General features: G+C 43.4%; 1 protein-coding gene across 8 annotated transcripts in view; it reads left to right on the top strand.

Annotated features, from left to right (window-relative positions):
• Window positions 1-22,351, top strand: part of klhl29 (kelch-like family member 29) — a 255,603-nt gene that overhangs the window by 171,438 nt on the left and 61,814 nt on the right. For all 8 annotated transcript variants that reach the window (XM_085248104.1, XM_085248102.1, XM_085248098.1 and 5 more), the window contains 2 exons: window positions 2,387-2,533; window positions 16,547-16,745. In XM_085248104.1, the coding sequence (XP_085104230.1) occupies window positions 2,387-2,533; window positions 16,547-16,745 (346 nt within the window). The remainder of the gene's footprint in view (window positions 1-2,386; window positions 2,534-16,546; window positions 16,746-22,351) is intronic.

Below are 22,351 nucleotides of genomic sequence, written 5' to 3'. Positions count from 1 at the left end.
GGAGTTAACCGTTTTTACCTCATGGGATGCAATTTCCTGTAGAAGCTCCACGTACCCTACTGAATCACCCAACAGTACACTTATTACCGAGCAGCTTTTAGATAACTTAATGGAAGAGAAATACAGAGAGCTCTGTTTTCTTATAGTTTCCAACCAGCATGAATCACACAAAATAGCGTGGAAAATAAGGGCATCAAAGCTCAGCATCAGAAAGTGTTGGAAAAATACTTTTTTGTGTCGAGCGTTACTCGGTAGGAAAAACAGAGGAAAAACGTCTCTCTCCACAGATCAGAAAAAATTAATACATTATGTTCTGCCTTTGATGTGAGGCGTCCGGGCTGGTCACAGAAAAGTCCACTGTAAATCTGAAATCAACACCTATTTACTACAAAGAGCTCAAAATTAGCCTGTTTTATATGTCTTAGTATTTTTATACAGCATATAGGAGAATAAAAATGTCCACTCATTATCTTGTTTTTTACGTTTCTGTTTTTATGTGAATCACACAGTCGAGAAAAGCCTGAAATCAGGTAAAAGCAGCAAACAAATGTTACTGTTGTCAGTGAAAGAAAATAAGTACATAATGAAACCGCGATGATGCAAAATCAAATGAAATGTACTTTCCATTCTCTTTCAAGATTTACTGTGCAGATGTCTTTGAACTGCCTTAGCTGGGCTTTCTTGTCATTTCTTTAAGCGGTCTTCAGGAATAGTTCTCCAGGCTTCTTGATGGACATTCAAAGCTCTTCTTTGGATGTTGGCTGGATGTTTGTTCTGTTCTCTGTCAGGATGATCCCGCACTGCTTCAGTAAAGTTCAGGTCCGGGCTCCGGGGAGGCCAATCCATGACTGATAGTGTGCTGTTGTGTGCTTTTCTATCCAGCTATGCTTTTACTGCACTGACAGAGTGTTTGGTGTGATTGTCACGCTGAAAAATAAAGTTACTGCCAATCAAAAGCTTTCCAGATGATACTGAATATTAGATCAAAACCTGACAGCACTTCCCTGTTTTCGTTCATGCATTCATTTTAACAGCCCCAAACCATGACAGAGCCTCCGCCGTGTTTTACACATGGCTGCAGACACTCACCGTTGTATCTCTCTCATGACCTCCTCTGTACATATTAACAATAAATTGAACCAAAAATGTTTCCCTTCATTAAGAATGGCTTTTTGACAGCCATCCTCTCACTGAGATCATTTCTGGTAAGGCTTCAGCGAACAGGAGATGGATCAGCAACACGTGCTCACTCCCAAAGCGTAACAATTTATGCTAGGTGACAAATCGTCAGTATATTAAGCTTCCGGCCACACACCATATTACGAGTTTGGAAAAATTAGGAAACACGAGAAGCTTTTGAAATTAATCTACACATGTACGTTACTTTAATCTCTTTGGAAAACACTATCTAACATGATTAAGGTGGTGGTTAAGATTAGGGATAAGGTTAGGGTTAGGGCTGGAATACACGGCCGGAGCGTGTGTTACGCGTCGTGAGTGAGAACGAGCTGGGATCAGCTGAATGGCCAGATGCATCAATCAGGTCCTGTGTCAGATCTTTGCTGCATTTTTTCCCTGTTTCTAAAAAACGTGACTTTCAGTTAGCGTTCATCAGCTGTAGATATTTTTAGGCCAGGCTTTTCTGCTTTTTTCCCTCCGTTTTCCCAGTTTCGTCAATTATTTGTAACTTCAGAGATGTGCCAAGATTTTGGCTAATAGCTGTTTAGGAAGGTGCAAAAACACAATTGTATCCCGGTCACACTGTGCTGTCGTTTTTCATATATTGAACTAAAGAAATGAAATCGAACAAATTGTGTATTTTTGGGACAGGCTGCTAGTAATAAAATGCCTAAAGGTTGTCTGTTATATGTAGACACAACCCTGTGTTAGGTGTCCTTTTTTATTCTTGAATGATTCACAGGTCGGTGACTTTACAAAGACTGGAGTGTAAATGAGGGAAAAAGCAGCCAAGTTCAAAGAAAAACTTTGAAAGACGTTCAGAAATCCTGGAGAACTATTGCTCAGTTCCACCCTAAAAATGACAACAAAGCCTGGCTCATTGGAAGCAAAATATAAAGAAACATCTAGAGGCTCAAGACTTTTGCACTTACTGTACGTGGGAGAAATACACTTTTTTTTCCTTAAATGCTACGGCCACATGATGTGAAGTTTTAAAGGCCGTTTTTCTGCCCCTGCTGGTCTCTGCGCTGGTTCCAAAGAGGCCTTTGTGTTAGTTTTATGCTAGACAGATCTGAACATCTGCCTCTGCTCAAAAACAGGAGCTTCACTTTACAGAATTGTGTATGTTCAGAGCTTGGCACAGGAAAAGTCAGATTGTGTCGCTGAAAGTGAAAAGTTTTTTAGCTATTGAATCTTTTTTTTTCAGGTGGCAGGGCAGGAAGAGATCCTCAGCGTCTCCAAGGACGACCTGATAGCCTATCTGTCCAACGACAGCCTGAACACAAAGGCCGAGGAGCTGGTCTACGAGACAGTCATCAAGTGGATCAAACAAGACCCCAACTCTAGAGTACAGGTAACGACGCACAAAGTTAATGAGGGTGTTTTTGGAGTGTGCGAAACTTTGTTCTTCCAACACGAGCACACACTTCCTGCACCACGAGACTAAAAGGCAGCCAGTTCTCGTTACATCTGGCAGAACAGTTTCCGCATGCGTGCCGAGCCGTGTTAGAGATCGGCCCACCTCTTCCTCTCTTCGCAGAAGTGCACGGCACCAAAAGCCACACAAGTGACTCCCCGTTTTGTCCCGCTAGCGCTCATCAACTTTGTGCTTCGGATCCAGCCTAACGCAGCAGTTGTTCGTAATCCCAGGAGTGCTTTGCCCTCAGAATGCGCTCTATTCTTAGTTACACTTCATTTGTTTGTGAGACACTGTACCGCATGAAAAGCCTAACAAAAACAGCAGACAGCCGCAGCCCTCTCTGCGCACTCCTAACAGGTGTTTGATTTATTCCTAGAGATTATATCCCCGAGATGGGTATTGACAGTCAGGTGCAAGCAGGTCGAATTTTAACAGGCACAGAATCGATAAGCCTCAAGGTCAAAGCATCAAACGCCCGCCACATATACGGAAAGGTAAATGGACTGCGCTGTAGACGGATATCCATTCAGCAAGGGGGGGGGGAAGAAAAAAAACCTCAGGTTGTGCGATATTTATGGACTGGGTCCCAAAACCATGAATTTAAAGCTGATGATTTTAAAGTATTTTATAGCTGTTTTAAAATGGAGAAAAGATTGTTATCAGATAAATTACACCAGTCCATCACGGCAAGAATCACTCCTTCAAAGTAATGTCTTCTCACCAACCAGCAAGTGCAGGGAAAGGCCTTATATCACCCGGATCAGATTTGGTGCAGACCTCAGCAATCAATGTTTCTTTATTGGCTCCTGCTTTTATGAGGCACATATGTCAATATTTGAATTTTTCACCTTTTCAGATTAAACATTTAGCGTTTATCCTTTGATATGTGGCGCTGTAGTGATTTGGGGTAAATCCATCAGACCTGCCAAGCGTTTTTTTGTTGTTGTTTTTTTGCAGTGGAGAACCTTAAAGTATTTAGTGCTACACAAAAGGGTAAGGAGAAACTTTTAAAGCACAGATCGTGATGGGTGCCGGAAAATGAGAAAGCAACAGTATGAAAGATGTTTTTTTTTGGCATCGCTCTCAATCTCTCCCACTGATAAAGCCTTTAAAATTGAATTTTTGTAGCATCGCTGATAGAAAGGTTGAAAATTCACCAATAACCATAACAAGGCTGGTACACAGTTTTTAGGAGAAGCGTACGATCCCTGTCATCTGTGTCGAAAACCTCTAGCAGGCTCAGTCCGGCCAACTTCTCCAATCTCACACTCTATTGGAGAGGTGCAGAGGTGACTTACTCAGATGAAGTAGAAGAAATTTTCCCGGTTGTCTGAACAACCCGCCGCACTGGTTCCTGAGACGAGGCACCCGGGGTCACCCCCCGTCTTCACGGGGAGACGGGAGAGAGTCGGCGAGGAGGAGAGGGGGAGGAACCGCGAGCGAGGGAAAGAATCAGAGCGAAGCAGAAAGACAGAAACGAGCGAGAAACGTGTTGGTGAGAAAAGAAGAAAGTGGATTGGAAAAGGAGCCCCTGTGTTCTAATCTGAAATCCAACGGTTTGCGTCTCTGCACACAGCCATGACATCCAGGGAGCCGAGATGTGATTGAGCTCACGGTCAAGCTCAAATCTCTTGCCTGCGTGTAACCAAAGAGAGAGAAAAGAAATAAAAAAAAGACAGCTAGCAAACTCTGGTGTCTGCGGCGAGGACAGGAGCATACGGAGAGAAGCGCGTCACATGATCTGCACATGCCGACATAGATCTCAAGCCATTTATATGCATGTAAGAAAGTTTTAGGAATCCACACGTTTCACAGTCTGAGTAAATATTTAATATTTTACTTGCATACAGATCTCCACTGCCCCACTGGGAAATTACACATGCATGCACTGAAAGTCCCAGTTTTCCACCGGCGCAGGATGTGGGTGGAGCAGAGAGGCCCGCTCACTAATGTGACCTGATTCATTTATCAGCGCGTGAATAAATGCAAGTGAATGTTAAGATTGTGTATGTAAAATATTAATATTTATTCACGCTGCGATGTACACATTTGCATAGCAGTTTGATCTTCTCCAGTTGGTACATGTGTGTTTGGATTGCAGTAAGTGTTCAAGTGCACACATTTGTGAATCTTATTTCCCTTTTTTTTTCTTCCTGTCGCACACTTGTGACCAATTTGAGAGTGAAAGAAAAAAGAGAATAGGCTTCTTGTTTTATGCCACAAGAGAAGGTTGGATTCATACCCAGTTCGGCTCCACTTGACATGTCAGGGCAGGATGTCACAGAAAAAAAACGCTCGCATTCATCCGAGCATGCGTCGGTTCTGTGCGGCTTTGCGGGTTTTTGTGTGTCTGTGCATGTGCTGCGAGTTGTAAGCTGCAGGCTATAGAGTGGAAAAGTGGCATATTGAAGGCACTGGGTAAATAATATGCAATTTTCTCTCTCCACTATGCTGTCACTAACAACCGATGGCACCGGGAAACGGGGGACCCGGACATCACTTAGAGACAGAGGGAGAGCATTTGAGCGTTAATAATGGTTTGCTATGAGACACGAAGCTGCTGAATGAAAGTACAGAACTGTTTCGGTTCTCTTTGAATGGGTATCATCGAAGGTGTGCCACCCTTCAAGCATCTGTATGTGTCTGTCTTTACAACTTAAGTGAAAGGGGAGTTAGGGAGGCTTCAAAAGAAAAAAAGGAAATACCCTTTTTGGAAGAACGTATTCCTGAAGTGACTGTTATTTGACAGAAAACGCAGCTATAGCTGATTAAAGAGGACCTGTTATGCACTTTTGCTGCTCCAAGTTCTTCTTCTTGGACCTAATTAGAGGAACTTTGCACAAGTCAGAGTTCAAAATAATCATTACTTACGTTATGCTGGCCTTTGATGTAGCCACCCTCCCTTCAAGCCTTCAAGCTCACCTTAAAGTCTTGTTATTAGGCTGCCCATTGTACCCAACAGCTAAACACAGTTTTGTGCTTACAGCCAGAATTCTGTGCCTGAAATGACCATATTATAGAGAGATCTGCTGTCTGTAATGTCATATGACACCAAACATTTACAGCAGTCTGAAGCTTGAGCCTTTTTCTCTTACGTATACGTGCTTATGTTGGTATTTGAACCTTCTGCTGCGTTTGATTTGAGCATTCACCATTTTTACAGTATAATTCATGTGACATATACGACATGTACACTGAACTTTATTTGGTGTACCTTGCTACTACCAGGTTGGACCCCCATTTGATTTCAGATCTGCCTTACATTTTTGTGGCACAGATATATCACGGTGTTACACAGTTGCTGCAGATTTGTCACCCTTCATGGGAATTTTCCATCCCATCCCAGAGGTGCTCAACTGGATTCAGATGTGGTGATTATGGAGGCCATTTGAGTGCAGTGAGCTCACTGTGGGGAGGCTTTGGCTCAGGTCATCTACTAATAGGAAGGTTCGATCTCTGGCTGCATAACAAAAAATATCCTTGGGCAAGATGCTAACCCCAAGTTGCTCTCTGATGCATCCATCAGAGTATGAATGTGTGTGATAAAGACAGAGAGCAGTTAAGTAGAAAAAGCATAGAAGACAGTGCTACCATTTACATTAATATCATGTAGGAGAAATTAGTTTGAGAAGATTTGAGCTTTGTCACATGTCACGTGGTCTTGAAGTGCTGGACATGGTTGGTAAGAACTCTGAAATTGGCTGTGGTGTTCAAATGATGCTCCGTTGGTACAAACGGGCTCAAAGTCAGCCAATAAAATATCCCCCACTTCATTACATCACCAGCAGCACTCTAAACTATTGATACAAGGCAGCATGGATCCTTGCACCATACCATGTGAATGTCTCAGCAGACTCATTAGATGGGACAACATTTTTCTACACCTCCACCTCCAAATCTGAGGCCATGGTCATCAGCTGGAAAAGGAGGGTGGAGGGTGGAGTGCCCACTCCGGGTCAGGGACAAGTTCTTGCCCCAAGTGGAGGAGTTAAAGTCTTGTTCACAAGTGACGGGAGAAGGGAGCGGGAGATCGACAGACTGCGTCCGCTGTACCGGTCTGTTGTGGTGAAGAGAGAGCTGAGTGTAAAAGCGAAGCTCTCAATTTACTGGTCGATCTACGTCCCTACCCTCACCTATGGTCACGAGCTGTGGGTAGTGGGCTTCCTCCTTATCTCCTTAGAGATAAGGTGAGAAGTTCGGCCATCCGGGAGGGGCTCAGAGTAGAGCCGCTGCTCCTCCACATCGAAAGGAGCCAGCTGAGGTGGTTCGGGCATCTGACAAGGATGCCTCCTGGGTGAGGCGTTCAAGCCATGTCCCACCGGGAGGTGGCTGGGGAGAGGGAGGTCTGGACTTCTCTGCTTGGGCTGCTGCCCCTGCGACCCAGCACCGGGTAAGTGGAAGAAGATGGATGAATGGATGGTTTCCTATCCTTTGCTGACAGGACTGTCACCTGGTGTGGCTGCTGCTTTAGCCCACATGCTTCATTAGCAGAAATGCTCTTCTTCATACCTTTGTTATTTGAGTTGCCTTTCTATAACCTCAAAGCATTCTGGCCATTGTCCTCTGACCTCTTAGAAGGTATTTTCATCCAGAGAACTGCTGCTCACTGGATGTTTTTTCATCTTGGGATCATTCTGTGTAAACCCTAAAGATGGTTGTGTGGGGAAACTCCCAGTAGAGTATGTCTACATGCCTAAATGCACTGAATTATTGATATATGATTGGCTGATTAGCTTAGGCAGATGCATTAACAAGGTGTATCTAATAAAGTGGTTCGTGTGTGTCTGTCCCCTTTTTTATTTTATATGCTAGTCAGTGAATCCAAGAATAACCTGTATATTAATATGTGATTCAGGGGTGAACATGGTCATTGTAGCCTGAAAACAAGCCTTACACAAACGTGCGCGTGCATACAAACATGGAGTTTTTTATGTGCAAACTGAGTAGTCTAATCTCACGAGACAAAGGCTGGAAGAAAATGGTTTCCAGCATCATGTTTGCTCTCTGAAGGTGCTGACGGTGAGAGACCTGTCCTTCCTTTCACCTAGCAGTCCTTTGTGGGATAACACATCGGCCCAATTATAACAGGCCAGCTTCTGCCAAATCCCTGAATAGGACCTCCATTACGCTTCTCTTCAACATATTTCATAAAGGATCCTATCTTGCCAGGTGACTCAACCTGACAAAAGAGGCTGATTAATTGGCTCTTTGGAAAGCGGCCAACTAATGTAACAGCTAAAAAGAACAATTAATGGTGTATTTTTGTGATAAAAAGGCCGGGCTGTCCATTAGAGAGGACCTGCTGTCCACTCATCAGAAATAACAATGGCCTAGCGTGACATGTGCAGCTCCCCCGCCCAAATTAATATAGTTAAAGGTATTACCTCTTATGCTTATAGGTTGCTGCTGATTATTATTTTTTTGGAGGGTTTGTACAGTTGACTCATGTAATGTGGTGATTTTTTTTTTTTTTTCCCTCCAGCATTTGGTGAGAAAAAAATCATTTTCGCAGAACAAATGATGCTATCATTATGTAGTTAGAGTATTAAATAATCAAAGACATAAATGCTTTGAGGCTGAGTAAGGATATAAACTGAGTTTCCCTCACAGTTTTACGAATCATTTACCTTCAAAACTCCAAATGACCCTATCGGCGCAAGCATCACTTTTAATTTAGTACTTCTCTTCTTTTAGGCTCCGAGTTCAAATTAGAAACTTTTCATCTTCTCGAGCTCCTCGGGGAACGGTTAATTTGTTCTTTTTGTTGTTGTTTTTTTCTGATAAGAGGCGCTTTGTCACAGCAGTAGTCCTTGAAGAGGAAAGTGAAACTGTTGTAGAGTCCACTGGCAGCGGGATCTGTGACGTATGTGCACTTTGAAGAGGCCGAGCCGGGCAATGGAGATTGATGCGGCAGGCAAGGTTGGCCACTTTCCTCCGCTCTTCTCTCCACTTTGTCTCCGTGGCACACAAACGCACTCAGGGGCTCGCTGAGATGTCATCGTTCACGTCCCCATTTTCGTACTCAAAAACGTTCACACAAGAGCGAGAATCGCTCGCACGCGACTTCCAGAGCGGACGGGATCAGTGCGCCCCAGACCTCCGTTCTCATCGGTGCCCTTAGTCGTCCCAGAGCGCGCTCGGTCCTGATGTGTGCAGCCACTTTGAACCGCAGCCACTCAACCACCGCGGCTGCATGCCCAGAACAAAGTTAAAGCATCTGATCTCCTCCGGGCGCGCTCATGAACACACAACAGCTGCGTGACACGCGATTCGTGGAAAACAAATGAGGGTATCTGCTCACAGGACGCCACCATTCTCAAACCTCTGTTATGCTATCGTCTGTGTTATTTAAGGGAAACGCTGTAATTACTGGAATCCACTCGATGTCAAAGAGAATTCAGTTTGTCAGAAAGTAAGCCAAAAACTTTTATGTTAATGTGAAGAAGGCAGCCGTACCTACAAATATGTTTCTAATGAAATCAGCAGAAGAAAGCTTTTAAAACATTTTTTTTCTTTGAATGAAGTCATGCTGAAACAGGCCTCGGAGGACAACGCATTGCACCTGTCAGTAGTTGCTCAGGGCAGCATCGAGCGTCTGTCGTCCTTTACGCCTCTCTCTATACCCCCCCCACCCCCCAGTCCCTCCTTCTGGCTGATATGCACACACACAGTCATGCAAGCAAAAGAGCACAAACACGCTCAGCAAAGCATCACTTGAATCCAAATGAAGTGCCATTTGCGAGAGCATATTTTACTTGCTCATAATGTGTTACCAAAGGAAAAAAAGGCCATGCATGTATTTACCTCACAGAAACCTGCTCACACACACACACGCACACACAAAGGGGTGCAGAGCCATGTTTGTTTCAACTGAGTGGGTTTTGTTAAGGCTGTGAGGGCAAACATTTAGTTCTTGCGCTATTGAACACACACGTATAAGTCAGTAAGCTTGTGTGTGTGTGTGTGTGTTTAATTTTTAATGCAGGGTTGTGTTTTAAGTGTTGAGTCGTCCGTTTTTCACAGTAAAGCAGAGGAAATAGATAGGACCGCTCCTGTGTCATTTATTTGATGCCTCTGTGGCACTCAGTCATTTTACACACACACACACACATGCACAGTAAGAAGCGTTAGTCCTCACTGACAGTAGTGGAATGGGAAATGCTCAGTGGACATTTGTCATCTTTGTTAGCAGCTGGCGGCCTCCCGGCTGCTTCTCTGCCGGCACTGACAGATCTGAGAGGCTCCCTGTTAGACACATTATCCCTGCCTTTCACGAGGCTCAACCTCCTCCGTCCACCTGCCCAAATGTGTGTGTGTGTGTGTGTGTGTGTGTGTGTGTGTGTGTGTGCATGTGTGAGGAGAAAGAGAAGTTTCGAAGTGGGCTGTGCAGCGGTGTTTCGGCAGTAGACGCAGTCTGACGAGGCTGCGGGGCATGTGTCTCCACTGACACTGACCCGGTGTGCTGTTGCGTAGCGGGTCATCGTGAGATTGAGTCCATTAGAGAGATGAAGTCAGAAGGTGTTGTCAGGGCTGCGTATCAGAATCTAAGTGGATATGAATACAAGCTCCTCGTAAATGCAGCTCATCCAGTGAGGATGGAACAGGGGAGGAAAAAAAAGCGAGAGTGGGCAGACAAGCTAAAAGCAGTACCTCCATATGTCCTCAGTCTCCTGTGGATTCTTTCCATATGTTCCACGTTTAAGAAAAAACTAATAAAAACATCAAACTCCTTCTTAGAAATCTGTAAGGATCATGCACAGTAGGCTTGATGTCTTGCAGTTGGCACTGTAGTGGATATAATTTGCATCCATTAGATGCCATCTCTGTTTAAAAGTGCACAAGGATTGCTTGGATGAGTAAGCGAGAAGATGAAAATGACAGGTCACACCATTCGTCTGCAGCGAAGGCGCCCGCATTCGCTCTGCGTGCGCCTGTGCATGAGAGACTGATTGCTTGAGAGCTTGTTGAAGATGGAGAGAAATGGAGCCGGATACGTGGCGCCTTTCCTCATCTGCTCAGAGGACGTCACCCATTGGTCTGAGTGTCGCGAGGATTCTCGTTTACCTCGGGGTTCATGTCGCACGCATGCACACGCATAGACAAATTAGTATGCTCATTAATGTATGTACTCTTCACTCATGCACGATTGCAAAGTCTTAAAAGTTAAAGCCCAAGGAGTTTAAATACCAAATCTTTGATTTACTTATCTTTGGATGAGCTTTGATTCATCCGAGTAAACCTGATACACATGAAAAATGTCAACTGGAAGAGTTAAGTTCAACTTAATTATGAATTTGCACAGTGAAAATGTGTTTTTCACGTTTCCATGGTGTGAAAAAGATGGCTCCAACATCTAGGTGTGTAAAGCGCAGCCACGAAAGAATTCCTGTAAATTTGGATTATTCATAAAGCCCATCAGCTGGTATGGTTGCAAAAAGAAATCTAGGAAAAAGCAACTATATTCCAGATGTGTGTCGTCAGTAAACACTTTGCTAATGACTTTGTGGACTCAGATGTTTGTTTTTAAGTCTTTGCTTTAAGCTAATATTTACATTTAAAGTAGAGCAGCGGGGTATAATCTGACTTGTGACTGCCTTTCACAGCGTCATTGGTTTCTCAGTCATATCCTCCTCTCACTCGTGACAACTGGTCTCAAAAGAGATGTGATGAGGGAGGGACGTGATGCTGAAGTGGAGGCTTCGGAACTTTGTTAGCTGCTTGTTAGTGCAAATTGAGAATCAGAAAGCTGGTTTAAGTGACTTTGAAGGTTGACGTGCTGGGATTATCCCCCACAACCCTGACAAGGTGTGCAGAAGAGCATCTCTGAACACACAACATGTCAAGCCTCGAAGCACATGGGCTACAGCAGCAGAAGACCACACCAGGTACCGCCGTGTCCGCTAAGATAGGCTCACTAAAATTGGACGACAAAAGATTGAAAAAATGTTGCCTGGTCTATTCGGTGTTGCTTCTTCCTGAGACGTTTGGGTCGAGTTGGGGAGTAATGGAATACATGTACCGGCGTTTAAAAAGGTGGTATTCAGAATACAGTTACTTTGTTGAAGTAAATGGATTACAGGGCGGTCTTTTCCTGTTTCATATGTTAGGCTGTCTCTATTTTTGGTAATTCCACACCAGTGGAAACCCAAACAAAACACACATTAAGAGAAGAATACATTTTAAACTCCACAGTTTACCTGTATTTGCTGAATCCACAGTAGGTCCATAATTCATTGAACTTTTGTCGTTTTACCTCTGTGCACAGCCACAGCTGATTTTAAATCAGGTAGTCAGCATGTAAGCGAAGTGCAGACTGTCAGTTTTAATTCACAAAAAAATGTAAAGAATTTTGCATCACCTGTTTAGAAATTACAGGCATTTTTTATACACAGTCTCCCATGTTCCCCTTTTTCATTCAGCATGTGTTCATGTGTTCATAATGCTGAAATGTTCATGTTAAACAGGGATAGTGGTTTTACTGTTATTAATGTTTGCTAGTAAGCATTAAGCAAACATATGACTGAGACTGACTGGACTGTAGCTAGTTTTTGTTTGTCAACATTTTTTTTGGGGGGGGGGCATGATGCTGGGGCAGATTAATTCATACGCAGGCAAAGAAAAATCTCTGTTTCATAGTAATCCATCAAGCTGTTGTTGAGAAATTCCTTTCAAAACCATAAATGTGAAGCTCATTTGTTTTAGAAGACAAACAGCAGCCTGAGTAAACAGTATCTGCAATAATTTCTGCTTGACTAGTTTCAATAGCTGGCATGAAGCACGACTTTTTTCTTCTTTTTTTTCATGGGGTCTGACACTTTGGATTTGAATATTAGCACCAAGTGTGCAACTCTACTTCATTTCCATGCCGATATATGCATGTGTGGGAGGAAGAGCGACGAGCGGGGAATGGAGGTGGAGAGAGAGAGAGGCAGAAAGTGAAGAAGAAGTGGGAGAGATAGGGAGTTAGTTAGAATTAGAGATGGAGAGTAATTCTTTTTTAGAAATAGACGGACAGAGGGAGAGGGATGGCGGAAAGGGAGCTGAATTAAGGTAGAGAAAAGCTGCTAGGCACTCTTTCCCACACACACACATACATAGGGGATATCCCACACTGTTTACAGTGCAATCGAGTCAGCGGCTGGTTTATTTAATCAGAGTTCAGCCTCAGAGACTATACGTTGTCTTAATCTCCTTAACAAGATTTACCAGCCAGTCAACTTTTGGACAGAACACTCCGAACAGAATCCAGCAACTTTGACCACAAACAGCACAGGATGAAATCAGCGCGGTCATAGTGGATCCACTCCTGAATGCACCCATCTGTCTCTGGCTGTATTTACACGCACACGTGTGTGTCTGTGCACATGTGCGAGCTTGTTTTCAGGCAGATTTTTACCTGTATGTGGAAACAGTGTCTGTCCTAACCTTTTTTGCAGAGACCAGATGCTCTCTTTGAGGTAGTTTCACTGTCATTAAAAGATATTTGGCAAGGGAAGAGAGGCTACAACAGATGTGGCTTTATAGGTAGCTATGATTTGCAGATGGTACAGTAGGATGGTTTTGCTCTTTTTTTTCATGTTTGTTTAAGGAGACGTGAGTAAAAGAAAGGTGTGTGTGTGTGTGTGTGTGTGTGTGTGTGTGTGTGTGTGTGTGTGTGTGTGTGTGTGTGAGAGAGAGAGACAGAGACTGAGCACTAAAATGGGAGTGGTTCTGCAGCGTGTGTGTGAACCTCTAACACAGATGTCCATCACTCCTTGAACGCTCTAGCTACTGGCTAGGAAGATGGTTATAGGCATGCACGCACAATTATATTATAAGTTAAATAGGGTTTTACTAACATTATGAGTTCTTGAAAAAAGCAGAATTAAATTACAGTTACTAATCAAAATGTTGACGATTACTTAGATTGTATGGTTTTTATGCTTACACGAATGCAGCAACATTAAGGTTAGGCGCAGGTCTGTTTATTTCTGTATACACTAAAAGGTTAAGAACAGTTTATCTGCCAATCAGATCGTTGCAGGCTGAGACGGGTGGCCATTTCCCCAGACAAGATCGCCTTCAGCGCTGGAAATTTACCAATATTTCCCTCATAAAATTTGAAAGCGGTTCTAATATTACAGTAAAAAGTAAAGCTTGTTTATCAGCGGTCACCATCGAAATGCTGGATATTAGATGTGAAGAACTATCTAGACCCTGAGGTCTTCGCTTCATTATGACTCAATTTAAATTTTTTATTTTTTCATTTTTAGGAAGTTTTAATTAGGTACTTGCTTTGATGTGTTAATTAAATGGCTGTTATATGTCAAAAGTAACCTTCCCAACTGGTCGCAGGCATTTTTAGAGTTTCCAGCTCAACTGAGCTGTGTGATGTCGGACTGCGAGCCAGTCCACCTGCCGTTCCAAATAAGAGCAAGGCTTCCAGATGTGCGCACAGGCATTCGAGCACATTTATTTCTGTAGTGCCCTTAGGGCACCACCTGGCTGAAACTGCCCCATATACAGCTTTAATTTAGTTCTGAGGGCCAGAAGAGTCAGTAGAGGACCTATTTCTGATAACCTGCAGATTTCTGTGCGAGATTTCACGAGCCACATGAATTTTAAACACAACAAAATTCAATATTTCCTTCCTCAGACGGTTTTGTTTTTAAAGATATTTATCTTAATGAAAAATTACTATTAAATATGGCCTTTTAACATTTCTCCACAGCCGATTACAGGTATTAATAACTTGATAGGATGTCCGAAGAGGTGTAGGTTGAAGCAGACTTGGAGTAAAGTACCTTGTAATGGAAGTCCATAGCAGTAAGCCTGAAGCTTAAGTCCTCCATTTGAGTGTGACATGACTCGGTAACTACTGGGGCAAATCTCCCACTATGGGGGCACTTTAATTGGAAGTAGTAGCTTCTCTTGAGTAAAGAAGTCTTCCCTTAAGAATATTGCAGAATGCTAAGGAGCTTGCTCTGACTTCACCTTCTCTGTGTTTGAGCTGAGGTGCTCGGAGCGATTGCAAGTGTTTGTGTAGGAACTGAGCTGTTTGTTTGATAAACTGCACTGTGGCAATTCATAGATGAGGGAAACAGACAGTCCCAAACGCAGGACAGCGTTTTGCTCCGAGCGTGCTCACAGAGAGGAAATGTCATCAGCAGATTTCTCTGGCTGCCATAAAACCATCACTTCGTCTCTCCCACCTTGTCTTTCTTCAGATCGTTCGACGTACTTTTATCCTTTTCTGCCTTGCCTCCTCTTTTCCTCCCGTTGTGTCATCACTTGTCTTCCCACCCCCCACTTCCCATGCCCTATCTACTTCCTCTCGCGCTTGTCTCTCCGTCTTTTTGTCCCGCAGTCTGACATCTTATTTACTTCTTTCTGGTCAGATGAGCTCAGGACATCGCTGGAGAGCAGATGGGACACATGCCAGACTTAAAAGGCCTCAGGTGGAGGGGAGAGAGAGAAAGGGAGATATGCTTAGGCAGTGTCTGCTTATTATTTATACTCGGCTGAATGATGCTTCTCTCAGCCCGTTGTTCTGTCGCCCTCCCCGCGTGGCTCGTCGGCGCCGCTCTGAGCCAAAGGGTCAATGGGGTCAGCCTCCACCCAACTCTCTGCCGCTCCGTCCGTGCTTGTTTACAGCTTTTTACTGTCAGCGTAGACGAGGCTCCCGTGGGGTCGGCGGTGAGGTGTGAGGGGGGACACACATACACATGTACACACATACTGGAGGGGAGGCAAAAAAAAAAAAATTCACTCAGCAGCCAGAGCTATAGACAAGGTTGCTATAGCAACAGCCTGTCCTACCTCTGAGCTGAACACCTATACAGTATAAGCATAAATGCATGCACGCCCAGAGATGAAACAAACACAAATATGCTAAAGTTGCTATACTAAAAAGATTCCCTCCCCCCCCATTACCTTCAAAGCCTAATTGTCATTAACCAGCTCGGCACCGCGGGAAATTGATGGTGCCAGTTTTATGTTACAGAAAAAAATAAAAAAAAATCTTGCTGGTGGCACTGCAGCATCTTGGCTTGAATGGGCTGTGATTAGCCAGAACTGGGTCTTAATTTAGCTGCAAAAGAGCATTAGCTGTCTCATGAAAGATTTTTATTTGGAGATGGGGGTGGTGGGAGATTCCCACCCCACCACCGCCCCCCGCCGACAGTGTCAGCTGTGTCATCGTAGCCGAATGCACCTACCAAAGTGAGATGAGGCTCGGATCTTACTGTAAACTTTCAGTTCAAAACAAGTCTCCAGAGTTCCTTTTATTTGCTTTTTTGGAAAATTACTGGGGAAATTCAGTCACTTCAATCTGTGAGGACTCGATTAGGCATTTTCTCATTTTTCTCTACACGTTTTAGCATTTTTGTCCGATATGAGTGTAGAAATTTTAGAAAATGCGTGCAGGGTTTCACTACATCTTTCAAGTTTTGACACTGACGGTAACAGAGCTAATGGTCTCGCTACTGCCAGGTTTCCTCACGCTAACGGTCCCGGCTTTTATCAAACATTTCTTTTCCCAGCAAGAAACACAAATGTTGTCTATACAGCAAGAACACTGTTCTTTGATCACTTCAACTAAAATGAATTCAAACACTGTTAGTGTTCGGTAAATTGGAACTTTATTAACAATAACACAACTTACAGTCAATTTGAAAATTTTTAAAGAACCCAACAAACCTAAAAAAATGAGGTGAAAAAGAACCTAAAAGAACATTCACACACTCACACTCTGATGGATCTACCAGGGAAACTCTTGCTTAAGGATATTTTCAAACGCAGTCATCGAGGAGACTGAGATCAAACCGCCGTCCTTCTAATTGGTGGACAACCCACTCTGTTTCTTTATTTAGATCTCTTTCAGGTTATTTAAGCAGCACTCACTAACTGCAACCTGGAACAAGTAATGACTCTCTGTTCCTTTCCCTCTCTTTATGTCTCTCTTATCAGCATTTGTCAGAGCTGTTAGCGGTGGTGCGTCTTCCCTTCATCCACCCGTCCTATCTGCTGAACGTAGTGGACAACGAGGAGCTGATCAAATCTTCAGAGGCGTGTCGCGATCTGGTGAACGAAGCCAAGCGTTACCACATGCTGCCTCACGCACGGCAAGAGATGCAGACGCCGAGGACCCGCCCCAGACTTTCTGCCGGTACGTGCGCACACATAAAGCACAGATAAACTGACGTCCATCATTTGTGCCCTGGCCTCGGTAGCGGTCACGTGATCTGCCTCCCACATAACTGACCAGTCGGCGCTGTCGGCATCTGGGCGCCCACACGCTCACACATATCCTCGATTCATATTTTACTGCAGCAAGGTGACCGAGAGGTCAGGGCTCCACACGAGACGCGGGCTCGCCAGTGCACTGGATTGATTTTTTCTTTTAGCCCACAACTCAAAGGCGGTGATTTAGAACTCGGTAATGTTTTGCACACAGCTACTGTAAACGCTCGAACGTACATGTGGGCAACGGGTCACGTATCCAAAAGTCACGACGCATTTTACTTTCAGAAGTCGCTCAAACGGCTTCTGCATCGAGTCTGATTGAGGTAACCTTGAAAAGTTAAACACGGCCAGCTGTAGTGGCTTTCCAAGGATTGTGCAAGATGCTATAAACTTTTATTAAAGCAAACCTAGCACATAAACAACTTTCTTAACAGCAGCTAGGCACAGTAGGATTTCTTGCTTTGAGATTCTTGGAACTGGCCGATCATTTGCTCTTCTACTGCAACCCAAGTCCAAGTCATTTGAAGACAGTGTTTGTTTACATCGTTAAAATCAAAGGATAATTCCAGAAAATTGGAGGGCGCCTCCAAATTGCTTTTGGCCGTCAGATTTCTTTTTCCCCGTAGGTCGGCCAGGATCCCGTTCTTCACCCTGTAAATCTTTACCTAATTATAGCGTCTGCGTGGCATTATGAGTTTCGCACCAGCACACCTTAGCGTTCAGCACAAGTCATTTCTGCATGGTAGAATAAAGATAATTGCCTAACAAATGGGACTTTATGCAGGTCAGTTTACCGAGCCGACTCTGCTCTCCGGCCGTGGAGTTTTTGAAAACATGGGGAGGTCAGCCTTAGATCAATATCTTATTCTTTTGCATCTTTAATCCAGCAGCACGAGAAGAATTATCTGTTTCTTGAGAGAAGACATTTGTGGCGTTACATATGCTCACCTTCATCCCATTACTCATCCTCGAGCCGCTAGTTTCTCTTTGTTCTCGGCACTTTCTAGAAGCATTTTCTGTCAAGGCGCATTTTATAGTGTTTGGTATGTGCATATCTTATGCCTTCTACATCCCCCATTATGCAGGCTGAAGTGTGTATTGATTCCCAGTTGCTTGTGGCTCTGTACAACAGAATTATATAAATGCATAAATGCTGCCGGGATGAATACATTCATGATGCATTATACCCCAATGGCTCAATGAATGAGAAATATATGTAAGTTTTTCCGATCAAGTTTTGAACTCCCGTGAAGCTAAAACACTTATTATGACTGACTGTCTGAGGCATGCATTTAATCAGGGCGTCACTGCCGAGAAGCCTGCGTTCTGATGCACTGAATGCACCTTTTCTTGTTTGGGTTAGCAAATGCTTTTTGCATCATTTTAACATATTTTACGATGCTTAAGCGTGCACGTGATGCCAAACGCGCTTGTTCGCCTGCCTCGCTTCTGTTGCTCAACCATCTGCTCCGCTGGGCAAGGTGGGTTCTGCGCAGCGGGGCACGTCGTCGCTGGGATTTCACCGCAGACGAGGAGACGGCAAGAAAGATAAAACGATGAAGACTCGAAGGAGAGTTTGAGGTTGTTCGGTATCACTCGCGTGTAGGCGAACCAGTGATAAGGAAGAACAGGAGGAGAGGTCACAGAGGGGGAGAGAAGGGGATCAGAAATGAAATTTGAAGGGCAGACATTTGATTGAGTTTATTCCTTGAGCATGCGTCTCCTTGTGTAAGCAGTAAGCTAGTGTGTGTGTGTGTGTGTGTGTGTGTGTGTATTTTAAATGTGCACAAGCAGATGGGGCACCACCTGAGCTCGGTTGATAAGTCTGTCATGCGGAAAAAGAAAGGAAAACTGCCATCCGTGAAGCACTTCTTGCTGAGCGCAGTCAATCTGTGAACTTGTGAGTCGCGTGCATGCGTGGGTGTGTTACAGTGTGCGTGCAGACACACGCCTCACACCTCCATTTCTTTACACTCGAGATAAATTTGAGTCGAATTGCACTTTTTCCAGCCTTGAATTTTTTTAAAGTTATTCTTGCGGGACATATTTTTAATTAACATCCTTTCACATTGAGACTTAAATAATAAGAGTTGCGCTCATGGTGCCGGTGTTCCTCGGCCATTTGTTAGCTGAGTCCAATGAATAATGGATCATTAAGGCTGACTATTTAAAAAAAAAAAAAAAAGGAATAAGACAAGTCATATATATTTAATTTCATGGGGGGGAGGAAATGAATAAAACACCCAAATTGGTTTGCGAGCCAATTAGTTTTGCGTTTTAGGAAAATCTTGTTATTGTTGTTTTGGGGTTTGTTTTTTTTTCCAAGGATGCAACAAATGGGACACAGGAAGTTAATTAGCGAGCTTCTGATGGAGCCAGGCCAGCTCTTTATCCCCTATGTTTAGGCTTTGTTAAAGACAAGGTGTCTGTTTGGCTGGTAGGTAACAGAGATAATTCTCTGACATCTTAACCTAAGGTCAGAGTGAAAGGTAAGGGTCGAATATCCCAGCTGATGGTGGGCAAAAGGCAGGGACCGCCCAGTTCAGCCTGTATATATAAACTATTGAACGACTTAAGATCGAGGTTTGAAGTTTTTAAAATTCAACGTGTTTGAACTTTTGTTCAAACAGACAATAAAATATCTGATCAGACGAGAGACAGTTTCTAAAGTCAGATTTTTAAATGATCGTCTAACATGCACATCAATAGCATTACAAATGTGACAAGCTGTACGGTCTCTAAGGATGTCATCAAGACTTCGTGGGGATTTATGCTTGAGTGTGTAATTTACTCCGTAGCTGTGTCGTAGCGCTCACCCCCCTGGAAGTGTAGCTAAACGTCAGGTCGACGTAACCTGAAACTACTGCTGTTGGCCCGTTCAGTACTCGATTCCTCCTGTGCCACCCCTGCTGGATGGGTCGTGTGTGGGCTGCGTGGACACCCAAGTTAACACCCAACTGGTTCAAGCTCAAGGTCAGAGGTCACCTTTATACTGACACCTCATTTTATATCAATGAAGACGTTGTTTGACGACCATTCGAATAGGTTTGGGGGTTTTCCAAAGGTAGCTGCACAGGTAGAGACAGCCCTCACTAACTTCTGTTGCACATCCAGTCATTTTATTCCATATCCAGGCCTGAGACGTGACAGAAACCACTCGGTGCAGAAAAGAGCTTAAAGGGTTACTCCTAGTAGGCTTTCACAGGATAAAGAGCTAGTAACTGTGTAAAGTACCATGTTGGTCAGCAATAGCTGTTCTGCACGCGGAGCAACATTAGCATTAATGATTTTGTTTTTGTCCATATCATCAGTGTGCATCCACTATTCACTCTCCTTCTCGCTGTTTTCTGAGTATCCTGGTGTGTTTATACTGTTTGAGCTGTTAAATGTACCAGCTTTACTGAACACGTAGCAGAAAGTGGCTTTTCTGAGAGAGTTTCTTACTGAAATCAGTTGCCGAATGCCAGGAAACAGTCTTGACGAGAGAGCAGTAAGAATTTAATGAAGTAAAAGAAATGTGACTTTACAGCCCATAAAAACTTGCCAGTTTTTTAAACATACTAAAAGGCACCAGAGGGTAGAAGTACAAGCTCCCATTCCTAACTGTACATAAGTAAACAACAGCAAATATTAGCTACTTTCTTAATATAGATGTATACGCTTTAGATAGGTTTTCTTTTTTTCTGAAGATACTAAATGTGCTTGTGAAATTTCATTTGTTCCAGGGTTTTGCTGAATTAAGCTCATAAATCATGACAAGTGTAAGCTAACCGCTAATAAGAATATTAATGGCCTATGAAGATACACGCTGCAGTGTGCTTATAAGATGGAATAGCAGGAACTTTTTTTTAAGTTTAACAGAAAGTGAGACATTTTAATGAGTACTTGCTCCATTAGCTGCAAGCTCTAAAAAAAAAAAAGAAGTTATTTCTATTGTGGCTAAACAGAAGCAGCCAGATGGTTTTCACACATCCCTTAATTGTCTTGTTTTTGCCAGGTTTTTCTTTATGTAGAATCCTGCTGTGCTGCAATGTTGTAATTTCTCTCCTTCTCTTGCTTTTCTTTTTTTTTGGACTTAATTGCTCGGTTTTTATTGATTGTTAATCAGTCACTCTGACAAGCCCTGGCATGTCACGTTTTGTTTTGCTCTTTGCAGAGTAAATAATACTGTGTTGATGGGGAAAAAATAGAATAAGATCAATCTGTTTGTAACGATACTGGACGACGTTAGGGCAAAGCTCATTTTTTTCCTCTGGAGACAAAAGTCGTGAAACCCGAATCACAACCGTGACATGAAGTTCATTCTTCAGCTGAGAACTTTAATTTCATTGGATGCTAATTAAGGAGCCAAAAAATGTGTTCGGCATCGAAACTGGCTCTCTGTGATCTTCAAATACAAATGCAGATTTAAAATTAGATGTGTTAATACGCTCGGTTACTGCGTGAATGTGTGCGCACCGATAGCGATGTTGCATCTTTTCTTTTTTTGCATTTTTTTTTAAACATAATGTGCACCATTGATTTAAATGTTTTTTTTTTTTCCTCTTGTCACCCCTAATTTCCCTCGGTTTGCTGCTGCATCTGTGCATTTTGCGTTAACTGCCTTCTGTCTTTCACATTTGGCCCAAAAAGTCTTGGGTAAAGTGAAAACTATGGGTGTCTCGTAATGAATCCGTGGCATTTTGTGTAGTGTATGTGAATCCATTAGCTGCTAATTGGTTAATTAGACTGTGGATGTGCATCTGATTAGCTGTCATTAGACTTTGCAGGGGATCGGGAGGGGATTAAACAGCCGCCGGTGCTGCAAATTTTGCCCTCAAACATTTTTGCCTTAAGTCGTATGAGTTGCACTCCAGCTTTGAGGAGTGTTGACATCCATATACAGTTTGCGTTTGCCTGCTATTAAGCAGCAAGCTAAGTTTTCTTTTGTGTGCATGCTGTGTGCGAATGTGCGTGCACCGAGACAAACTCATACATTATGCTCCCATTTCCTTCTCTCCACATGTGTCACTGTGCTCGGCTCAGAGGAGGGTGGAGAGCGCCAGGGCAAACTGTTAACTCAACCCAGCCAAGTGGAATAGCACTCAGACAAATGAGCTGTAATGACTAGGAGACGCAGGGGTCCTGCTCGCCTCATACTGTTTCTCTGTCTTTGCTCACTCGCACACACACTCACATTGTTAAAACTTTAAATGCATACACTGTGGGAGGGAATCCTTAAACAGTAGCTGCACTCTCAGCCAGCCTTTCCCTCTGTCCACTTCATCATCTGTAATCAAGCGTTCATGTATCTAAAGCTAGAAAAGTGCAACTAGCTTTTTTTGTCACCCTTAATGCCAGAAAAAAAGGAGGTTGTAATTATAGATTACATACTTTTAAAGTAAGAAAAAGCTCACAGCAAATTGTTACTGACCGTTTTTACATTCCTGCGACATAAGGCCAGCCAGAAAATGCTGTGCTAGTGGTGGCGGTCTAAAATGGGTGGATTTTATTAGATCAGCAAGCACAAATAGTGCGACTTGCATCCAC

Source organism: Mchenga conophoros, linkage group LG15 (assembly GCF_057382185.1).
Source record: "Mchenga conophoros isolate Kocher_MC1m ecotype Shallow Benthic linkage group LG15, M_conophoros_male_GT1.1, whole genome shotgun sequence".
NCBI classification, from domain to species: domain Eukaryota; kingdom Metazoa; phylum Chordata; class Actinopteri; order Cichliformes; family Cichlidae; genus Mchenga; species Mchenga conophoros.
Note: the sequence above shows the minus strand (reverse complement) of the source record. Positions and strands in the feature narration are given on the sequence as shown.